This window comes from Ictalurus punctatus, chromosome 9 (genome assembly GCF_001660625.3).
Source record: "Ictalurus punctatus breed USDA103 chromosome 9, Coco_2.0, whole genome shotgun sequence".
Lineage (NCBI taxonomy): Eukaryota > Metazoa > Chordata > Actinopteri > Siluriformes > Ictaluridae > Ictalurus > Ictalurus punctatus.
Window position 1 is genome coordinate 27,260,001 of NC_030424.2, and position 11,402 is coordinate 27,271,402.

General features: G+C 42.1%; 1 protein-coding gene across 5 annotated transcripts in view; it reads right to left on the minus strand.

Moving 5' to 3' along the window:
* entpd6 (ectonucleoside triphosphate diphosphohydrolase 6) overlaps positions 1 to 2,214 on the minus strand; it is a 15,876-nt gene extending 13,662 nt beyond the window's left edge. Inside the window, exons 1-3 of one of the 5 annotated variants that reach the window (XM_017476383.3) lie at positions 1,676 to 1,975; positions 814 to 1,111; positions 235 to 311 (exon numbers count right to left, since the gene is read on the minus strand). In XM_017476383.3, coding sequence (XP_017331872.1) covers positions 235 to 311; positions 814 to 1,111; positions 1,676 to 1,873 — 573 coding nt within the window. In that variant the 5' untranslated portion in view covers positions 1,874 to 1,975. Of the gene's footprint in view, positions 1 to 234; positions 312 to 813; positions 1,115 to 1,675 lie in introns of all 5 variants that reach the window. The other 4 variants (XM_047157855.2, XM_017476382.3, XM_017476385.3 and 1 more) reach the window with 4 other exon arrangements.
* Positions 2,215 to 11,402: the final 9,188 nt, after the last annotated feature.

The following is an 11,402-nucleotide window of genomic DNA, read 5'->3' on the forward strand; positions in this document are numbered from 1 at the left end:
TATATACAGACAATATCAGCGAGAAGTGAACTAACTTGTTTGGCATTTAATTTACCCAGGTAAGTCAGTCTATTAACACAAGCTCAAAAGACTAAGGTGTGTGTGTGTGTGTGGTAAATTTTTAACCAGTGCCATGCCACACTCTGAAGAACCTTGTATGCGGTTAACGCCACGACCTTTCACCATTTCAGCTTTCAACCTGGCCCGAGTGTGCTTGTATGCGTTTGTGCCTACCTTTTCCGGATCGTCGGCGTACGCGGACAGTCCTGGTTTTATTGCTTTAAAAGTCTCGGAGCCCAATTTAGGAGCCGCTGCAACGACACAAAAATCCCAACGTCAGGATTTTCAACTAAATTGAAAGCTTCTCGATGTGTAATTAAAATGGTGTAACTCTCGATTTAAATTTATCCCGCTCGATAGCTCGTTAAACCATCTTCTTACGCTACGTAGATAGTAACGGAGTGAAAAAAAAAAAAAAAAAAAGTATTTACCATGCGGTTTTATATATTCAGATATTTAGAGAACGCCCTGTGTGTGAAATACGGGCGTTTACGACTTCACTGTCTACGGTGACATCATCGTTACCGTATAATAGCACGTTTAAACAAATACTTCGGCATGAGATCAATAAAAGAACGCTCTTCAGTGCTGTCTGTCTCTACAAGCTCAACAGGTGTGTATTTAAATAGGAGGATTAGAAAAACCATGTAAAATGTTAACCACACTGTTCCAGTCATGTTAGGAATAACAAGACCTTTTGAAAAACATGCAAGGAATTTGACTCATCAGTGACGCAGAAGTAGATAGTCGTACCGCTGGATTCCAGATGAAACTGGAAGACGTGTATCCGTGTCCCGGTGCTTCCAGCGTCAAACATAATGCCGTACTGGAACGTTTCGCTGACCACCTGCGCTGTTCTGGAAAGCTGCTCCAGTAACGGCTTGGACAATTTCCTGGTCTCGAAGCGGCGTTTCACGTACGTGAGGTAGACCACAAGGCAGACCAGCAGGAGGAAGATGAAGGCCAGCTTTGGGATCTTCATTGTAATGGAGCTATACTGTGATGGCAGACAGTACGGTGTGTTTGGGGAATTTCTCGTATTCAGGGCTGTCTACTACCCACAGAAAGAGAGATATATTTGCCTTACAGATATAATATTAGTCACATCATGAGAATCAGGCTTTATGATATAATTTGGCATCATTTGGCATTTTTAAAAACGCAAAAATGAGGACACGTGAAACTATTTTAAAACAGAAAACTACTGATAATGTCTATGAATAGTAAATAAAATATAAAAAAATAACAGCTATATTTTATATATACATATACATACAAACATACTGACCCGCTTGACATTTAAATAGCTCTATATAACTACATAATGAAACAATTGATATTCACAAACCCGTGTATATTATCTACAAAGAGGAGAAAGAGGAGAAATAGTACATAGTAGTAGTAATAATAATAGGCCGTATCCAAAACAGCTCCGTATTTCACTAGTATTGTGCACTAGGTAGGGTGCAGTAGACGGTTTCACACCCTAAACAGTGCGCCTACGGAGCACGTAGAGAGCGATTTAGGACATGCCCGTTAGCAAACGCCCTAGCTAACAGCTGTCGGTGTTTATTAAAATAAAATCTATATATAATCATGACATTACGTGAATTACCTCGTTTTCACTCGGTAGGTCGTGTGTATTCTTCCTCCTGAAGACTTGTTCAGTTTGTTCTCCATTCGTTCGAGAGCTAATAACGCCAGCTAAAAAAGTGACAGCCTGTCCGTGTCGCGCGTTGATTACGTAATAGTTGGGCGGGATGATGACGTGGATTTGGACACGGGCATAGTGTTTGATGGGACGCACCTGCATGCTCACAGTCGGAGCTTTGATGGCCAAACCTTAGACAGTTGCACGCTAGAATATTATTATTATGTCAGGCAGGTCTCTAATTAACGCCAATCAAATGTTATAAAATAATTAGATAATTAGATATAATTTTATATGTATAATTGTGACTCTGGGCATAAGACGGTGGACACCCTGGATAGGGTGTCAACCCATAGCAGAGCACACACACACACACACACACACACACACACTCTGCGGACAATTTTAGAGATGCCAGTTAGCCTACAGCACATGTTTTTGGACTGGGGGAGGAAACTGGAGTACCTGGAGGAAACCCCCGAAGCACATGCAGTATAAATATACAAATATGCAAAACAGGTGTTGTCTCAAGCACACCTGATACAATTAATCAAGAACTTCATTAGTTGCACCAGGTGTGCTTGAGCTGGAACGTGAAATACCTGTACTGGCTAGGGGTGAAAAATATATGAAATACCTGTACGGGGCAGAGAAAGGAATCTATCAATGGCTGCAAGCAGGTTTCTGAGAAGGCAGGTTGTGAAAAACCCTGGAGTGACTACAAAAGACCAGTAACAAGACTTGGTAGCAACATGCACTGAGGTTTCGGTGAGCACAGTAAAGCGCGTACTAAATGCAGAAGGTTTCCATGACGTTCACCACTACTGACCCAAAAGCACAAGAAAAGTCGGCTCAAAATCGTATAAATAAGCCACAGAATTTGGGGATTCTGTTCTGTGGAGCGATGAAATAAAACTGCAACTTTTCTGCACGATGGATCGGCGGTATGTCTGGAGGAAGACGAATGAAGAAAGAACACTCTGTCCACAGTCGAGCACGGTGGAGGCCGGGGATGCTCTGGGGCTGCTTTGCATCCTCTGGCACTGGAAACCTGTAGCGTGTGGAAGGCGAGATGGATTCATTGAAGTATCAGGAAATCCTAGGAGAAAACGTCATGCTGTCTGTGAGGAAGCTGAAGCTTGGGCGTCATTGGACCTTCCAACAGGACAGTGATCCCAAGCATACCTCAAATTCCACCAAGGCTTGGTTGCAGAAGAAGTCCTGGAAGGCCTGGAAGATTCAGGGCCATCACAGTCACCTGACCTGAACCCCATAGAAAATCTCCGGTCCAAAAAAAACTCTGGAAAAAAAAAAAATGAAAAAGGGAACACCACGCTACATAAGTGCTGACTACTGTACATTTGGTGTAAGACGGAACATCATGTAAATTATATTTTTACCCTATCACTTTAACACGTTATGAAAAATGTTACATCAGGTTGCCTTGTCTGTTTTTTCTGCATAACTTGTTCCCTCTTTTTTTTCCCTTTCCCTCTCTTCTGAGACACAACAGAGCCAATTACTGCCCCATTTGTGTCGTTGACAATATGGCACCAGCTGGTCTCATATATATGGCGAGTTTTGTTAAAGTTTCCCCGGCTTGAGGCGGCACGCTTGACCCTTGGCAGTTTCCTTATTCATTGTCTTAATTAACCACCATGAGTCCTGATAAATGGGCCAATCTGCATTCAATAGCAGCACTGTCTCACGCAACGCTCCGTGTGTGTGTGTGAGTGTGTCTGAAGCCCCCACCCTCTTCTCTTTCCATCCCATCAAATACATGAATATATATGACCCATATTGAGAGGCCTGATTGTGCGGCACAGCAGCAGGAGGAGGAGTGATGAGATCAAGAATACAGATTTTCAATTGAACGCACAAAGCGATACCTCCAAAGGCCATATGGTCACATTTGGGGGGGTGTAAAGGTCCCTATCTAGGGCACATGCCCCAAAGGGAGATACATGCCTTGTGCAAAACCTTTCTGTCTAATCAAAGATCAATGTAGGAGGGCCAAAGGGAGGGCTGAAGCCGCGTGTCCCTCACAAACTGTTGCTCCTTTGCTCTCGTCGCAAACACGCAGATGCATAAACACCCACGAGCTACTCATTGCATATGTGACAGTCATTAGCTGAGCTGATTGAGCAGATGAGCGGAGAGAGACAGAGAGAGAGAGACAGAGAGAGAGAGAGGCTTTCTCCACCCCATCTCCACCACCACCTCCCTGTTCTTCCTCAAAATAAATACCAGTCAGCCATTGCATTGTTTTGCGCTATTCATTGTCTGCTGGTGCTTTCCGGAACAGAGAAACAAATAAAAGATGAACAATGAGCACGAGGAGAAAAAAGCAATGAGTAGAAATACTTCTGAACTCTTTACAGTAAAAAAAAAAAAAAAAAAAAAACTAACTAATTTACAATACAAAATATACTTTTTATTGCATTACCATGTCTGTGTACAAACCTTTCAATACTGCGGTGGTCGCTCCACAGTGATCTACACATAAAGATAAACACATTTGTTTAAAAAAAATGTGTTGCTGTTTAATAAAGAAAAATAATTTGAAGTTTTCTGTAAGGGGATGCTTAGTTAATATTTATGGAAGGAGTCTCCAGTGTGCAGTGCTTTGTAACTGTCAGTAAGTCTTCCGTACAGGATAAGTAATAACCGCATTGGAAATATATTTACTGAAAAAAATCTTGACGCGTTCATTACTTATTTCCCCCAACTGCCTTGATAATTCAGTACTTTTTACTCGCCGCAGTGTTTTGACACGTAACATTACAACAAATTCCTTTAAAATCCTATTGAACACCCAGTTTAATTCCTCTGCTGGAGATTTAATCATGTAGCAGGCAAGGTAAACAATCCAAAGTGATTAGATCTTTTTTTTTTCTTTCTCTCTTTTTTTTTTTAAATCTGTCATTTCCCCTACTTTCCCTCGTTCTAGCAGTAAGAGCCTGCTCCAATCGCCCATCGTTTATGGCATTAGCCTGGCCCAATCCAATTTTCCTTCACTAGCTTGCTACCTTTTATAGATGGATAATAACGGGATAAAACCTAATGCCCTGAGTTAGATTTGTTATATAATTATATATAAAGGTCACATCATGGGAAAGATAATAATAATATAGTACAATTTACTTAATGTGCGCTGCCTAAGGGAGGCTAATCTGAAAGAAATGTCTGCTAAATCTACATGATTGAAGTTTATGATAGACACTTTTAGAGACACGGGGAGAGGGAAGGGAAGACTTTATATCCGAGTTACTGTGATTGTGGTTGGAGATAGCATCTGGACTCCTTTTAGTGCTGTACAAGTGACCTGGAACCTTCTTATATTCTGATACAGTCCCCTGAGATCAAAAGACGGATATGAGACGAGAGTTTAGCATTTCAGCCTTTATTTCCTGGTATTTGTATCTAGATGTGTTAAACAACATAAAACCTTTTGAATCACACCACCCAATTTTTATGTGAGCAAAAGTATAGGAACAGATAAGTCTTGATGAAATTAACGTAAATAATACTTAATGTTTGGCCGCATATCCCTTACTTGTAATAACTGCATCAAGGTTGCGACTCGCTGACATCACCAAATTGTTGGTTTCGTCTTTTGTGACGCTTTTCCAGACTTTTACAGCAGCCTCGTACAGTTGTTGGTTGTTTTGGGGGGGTTTCTCGCTTCAGTCTTCTCTTCAGGAGGTGAAATCCTGCTCAGTCGGGTTAAGGTCTGGTGATCGACTTGGTCAGTCTAAAACCTTCCACTTTCCCTCCCTGATGAAGTCCTTTGTTGAGTCGGCAGTGTGTATTGGATCGTTGTCTTGCTGCATGATGAAGTTCCTCCTGATTAATTTGGATGCATTTCTCTCTAAATTGGCAGACATGTTCCTGTAAACTTCCGAATTCGTTCTGCAGCTACCATCATGAGTTCCATCATTAATAAAGATTAGTGAGAATGTTCCAGAAGCAGCCATGCACACAAGCCATGACGCTACCTCCACCATGTTTCACAGATGAGCTTGTATGTATTCGTTCATGAGCAGATCCTGTCTTTCTTTCTCCACACTTTGGTCTTTCCATCACTGTGGTAGAGGTTAATCTTGGTTCCAGAACTTGTGTGGCTCATCTCTTTGCGAATTCCAATCTGGCCTTCTGATTCTTCCTGATGATGAATACTTTGCATCTTTGTAGTATGGCCTCTACAGTACATTTCTGCTCTCAAAGTCTTCTTCGAATGGTGGATTGTGAAACCTTCACCCCTGCCTTGTGGAGCTTGTTGGTGATTCACTGACTGTTGTTTATGGGTTTTTCTTCACAGCTCTCACAATATTTATGTCATCAACTGCTGTTGTTTTCCTTGGCCGACCCATTCGGTATGTGTTCCTCAGTACACCAGTGGTTTCTTTCTAATTCAGCACATTCCAAATTGTTGTATCAGCTATGTTTGCGCAATGCCTGTGATTGACTTTCCCTCTTTTCTCAGCTTCCATATGGCTTGCTTTTCTCCCACACACAGCTCTCTGATCTTCACGTTGGCTTATCCTTTTTAACAACAAATTTTAATAACAGATTTCCCAGGTGAAACTGAAGGCTAAAACCAAGAGTAAATGTTCAGAGCTATTTATTGTTTAAACAATCAATCTAACAGGACACACCTGGGTAACAAGAAACACCTGTCAGTCACACGTTCCAGTATTTTGCTCGCCAAAGTATTTTCCTGCTATGTTCTATGTTTAACACTTCTAGAGCACATATAAATTCCTGGAAATAAGAGCTGACATTTTTAAAGGCTCTTCTCATGTTCGTCTTTTGATCTCAAGCCCAAATCTCTTCAGTCTACAGCAAAGACAAAAAAATGAATTGGCCTTGCCGTTCCAATAGTTTCGGAAAGGACTGTAACACTGGCATCTCTCCCCCCCCACAATGTATTATTTCTTTCTGTTCCATTTTCTTTCATCACCCTGTGCTCATTGCCCCTGATTGGTCTTTAAACATTTAATATCCGGATGTAACCTGTCCGCTTTCATGTCTTTTCCTCACTAACGCTCCGACGATTACATTAACGATTAAGGAAATCAAATCACTTAATGCATTAGCGAATGAGGCCGCTCAATCTCCCTCGCACTCAAATGACTCTTGCTGTTTGCTTTTAATTTAAGCAATCCAGTAGAAGACTCATTACAGCGGCGAGTAGATTAACCCGTGGAGATGACTTAACTTAATCCGGGTTATCTTGGTTTTGAGGCCTTTTGAGAGATAAGCAGTAAAATGAAGTCATGCTTTCATCAGAAAGGCACCTCTACATCATCGTAAGCAGCATTAGAATCATTATAATCAGAGCCAGCATTATTTTATATTGGTAGGTTTCTCATTTTTGTTGTTGTTTTGTGATATATACCATATAACCTGACCTGATTTCATTTCTGGCAGACTTGTCTGTAATGGTCACATGACCAAACAGTGGGAAATGTGTCGTTCCTGACTGTCTACACAAAATAATAGCAAGTGAATCATGTTCGAGGAGAAATATCAGTTCGTTCCAGGAAATTGATATCGACGTTTAAAGATTATTCAGTGTCTGTTGGAGAATTTATACACCGTTAATGATAATGAACACGTTTTGTAGTCAAACTAAGCAAATTATGTACGGATTTTACGGACATTCGAAAGGGTGCACAGTGGATTAGCGGTTAGCGCGTTTGCCTCACACGTTGAGGGTTCGATTCCCGCCCTGTGTGTCCGGAGCTTGCATGTTCACCCCATGCTTCTGGGGTTTCCTCCGGGTACTCCGGTTTCCTTCTCCAGTCCAAAGACACGTGTTGTAGGCTGATAGTAAAATAATTGAGACTATGCTTTGAGAGCTAAACTTGGGGACAAGTAAATAATAGAAGAAATGAAAAAGCTATCCGGACGAGGCTCGTTTCAGGTTTTATAGTAAACTTCATGAGGCTGTGCGTTACATTGTTATTCCTACATATATACACTAAAGTCTTATGATAGTGTAGAATCCGCCAGTACTGTGAATATTTTCCCTGGTGGTAAAAGGTGAGCGCTAAAACTAATAAAAGGCTGTAAAAGCACCCAGAGACAGTGAATACGTCCTGGGCCACATCCCACAAAGCACACAGAACACCAGGCACAACGTCATGCGTTGCTAATTGTTTTGCTGGTCTATTGTTTACTTAGAAAACAACAGTCTGACCAAGCATCCTCCATCACCCTACACACACGCCCACACACACACACACACATTTATCAATCAGTCCCAGACCCCGCCTCTGCTCCACTAATTATGCAAAACGAGGCTCCTCGTAGATTAACCTAATTCAGAGCAGTAAACAACTCTTAGGCCTGGGATTAAAGTTTTAGATTTTTGCAAATTAGACGAGGCATATTAATGATCTACAAGTCTCCGTAATCTCACTTCCCATCTCGCGTCAAGACACACTTCGAATCTGTCACTCATACAAACAATGTAACGGCACACGCTCGTGCCGCCGGGTCGCCTTAGGCCTTAAAGATTATGATTCAATATGCAAAGCTGCTCCTTAGACACTGTGTTTAGACGTGCGCTTATATTTATGTTTATTCGTTTGGAAGATGCCGCGGGTGTGGTCGGGTCCGACAGTGGCTCTGTGAGATTTGAACTCGCAACCTTTTGCTAAAACTCAGGCCACTAACCATCCATCCACTATACCGCTTATCTTTCCTTCAGGGTCACGGGGAAACCTGGAGCCTATCCCAGGGAGCATCGGGCACAAGGTGGGGTACACCCTGGTGCCAATCCATCGCAGGGCACAATCACATACACACTCACACACCCATTCATACACTACGGACACTTTGACAATCAGCCTACCATGCATGTCTTTGGACTGGGGGAGGAAACCGGAGTACCCGGAGGAAACCCCCGCAGCACGGGGAGAACATGCAAACTCCACACACACAGGGCCACGGTGGGAATCGAACCCCTGACCCTGGAAATGTGAGGCGAACGTGCTAAGCACTAAGCCACCGTGCGCCCCTCGGGCCACTAATCTAATCTAATCTAATCTAATCTAACCACCGTCTAATGCATCTCTACAGGAATGTCTGGTTTAATTCTGGCGAGTGCGGGGGTCCAAGCATTTTGGGTATATTTTTAAACACCATTCAAAAGGGACTACTCTGTAATCGTGTTTACCTAAAAATAACATGATATGATAGACACCAGATGTCTTCAGTCTTATCCAGGACGGGCCACTGTGGAGGAGGCGGAGCCACACCTGATTTCACTTGTTTAATGAGTTTATTCGTCTCTAATAAGTGTGACTAATACGGTGGGGGAAATAAGTATTGAACGCGTCAACATTTCTTTCAGTAAATACATTTCCAATGAGACTATTCACATGAAATTTGGTATTAGCTCAAGAAATCCGGAAATATAAAAGAATTCACAACATCAACGTCTATAAGTAAAGTTATGCGTAATAGAGAGGAATGACACGGGGAAAAAAGTATTGAACACGCTAACTGAAAAGTATTTAATACTTTTTTCTTGAAGCCTTTGTTTGTAATGACGGCTTCAAGACGCTTCCTGTATGGAGAAATTAACGGGCCGCGGTATTCAGGTGTGATTTTGGCCTCATTGGAAATATATTTACTGGAAAAAAATGCTGACGCGTCCGATACTTATTTCCCCCGCTCACTATGAGTGCCTCCACTTTGGTTGTAATCAAACCCCGCATCCGCACCGGCCCTTTCTGGATAAGACCGAATACCCCTGCTGTGCACACGTGAGTGTCGCTTGCATGAGTTTTCCCATTTCTCAGTAAAGGACATGCTCTTCTTTTCAGCGTGTCACAGTTCTCCTGCTCCACGGTCCGATCCCGAGCAACAGGTTACTCTCTGTGTGGCGTTTCACAGATGAAAAGCTATGTTCCCATGTCCCTGTGTTTCCTCTGGGTTGTCTGGTTTCCTCCAACCTACCAAATATGTACCAGTAGGTGGACTGGTTATGCTAAATTGCCCCGAAATGAGTGTGTGAGTCTGTGTGTGTGAGTGTGTGTGTGTGTGTGTGTGTGTGGGGCCCGGTGATGATGAACTGGTATCCCATCCGAGGTGAATTCTCCGCTTGCCCCCAGCGTTCCTGTGATAGGGTTTTATTTTTCTTTATTTGCGGTATACTGTCATAACAATCCACAGTGCGCCTACAGGACGCAGTGCTATTAATGTGAGTGTGTGTGTGTGTGTGTGTGTGTGGTAGAATGTTTTCATGAGGGTGCGTGTATTTAATTAACCCTGAGACCACAGGTGGATTTCCTTTGTCCTTATTCTCTAGAGAGAAAACGGCGTCCTAACGCCTCACACTCCCACACACGCGCTATTCATTCTGTGTGTGTGTGTGTGTGTGTGTGTGTGTGAACCTTTATCGTGTCCTTCTGCTGTGTAACCGCTGCGCTTTAGAGCGACTGACATAAAACGCTGTCTAATTCATTCATTACTCCAATAATTGATTAATTAACAGATCAATTAAACACCCCGAGACCTTTTGGAGTAGAGGATTGGTGTATTCGGGGTTTTTAAACACCGGTGGTCGGGTGTAAACACGTCACAATTATGCGAACATCGCGGTTTAAAAATATGTGGGGAAGTGGTGAATGTGATCCGGAACGGAAGTGTGAAAAAGCTCTAAAGTGCGAAAAAAAAAAAAGCGAATGTAATCTCAATAAAATAAAATTGTATATAAAGACGGAAAATTGTAACAAAAGTCAAACATTTATGCGGCAGAGGAACCCAAATATTAAATTAAGGATTAAAACACTTCGGGTCGTGCTGTCGGGGTACACTTCTAAAAAAAATAAAGGTTCCACGTAGAACCAAAACGCCGTTTAGAACCAAAACGCCGTTTTGGTTCTCTCAAGTTCTTTAGAGAACCGTCTATTTACTGCTGCTTTAAAGAACCCACAGATGGTTCTTCGAGCAGTGCCACAAGGAGCCATGTTATGATAAGTTCTATAAAATGTTAGTGGGTTAAGGAACCAGAGTACGGTTCTTAAGAGTGATGCCAGGAGAACCTTTTCCGCTCCCACGAAGAACATTATATTGTTCACTTTAACCTGTTAAGGGATTCTTTAAAAGGAGAACCCCTTTAAGTTGAACGAAGAACCTTTTACTTTCAAGTTCTTTAGAGAACCATCTGCTTTAAAGAACCCACAGATGGTTCTTCACAGCAGTGCCACAAGGAGCCATGTTATGATAAGTTCTATAAAATGTTAGTGGGTTAAGGAACCAGAGTACGGTTCTTAAGAGTGATGCCAGGAGAACCTTTTCCGGTCCCACAAACAACTTTATATGGTTCACTTGAACCTGTTAAGGGATTCTTTAAAAGGAGAACGCTTTTAAGTTGCACGAAGAACCTTTTCCTTTCAAGTTCTTTAGAGAACCATCTGCTGTAAAGAACCCACAGATGGTTCTTCACAGCAGTGCCACAAGGAGCCATGTTATGATAAGTTCTATAAAAGGTTAGTGGGTTAAAGAACCAGAGTGATGCCAGGAGAACCTTTTCCAGTCCCACAAAGAACTTTATATTGCTCACTTTAACCTGTTAATGGATTCTTTAATCTAAAAGAAGGCGGATTTATTAATCACATATACATTACAGCACAGTGAAATTCTTTTCTTCACATACCCTAGCATGAAAGGAGGT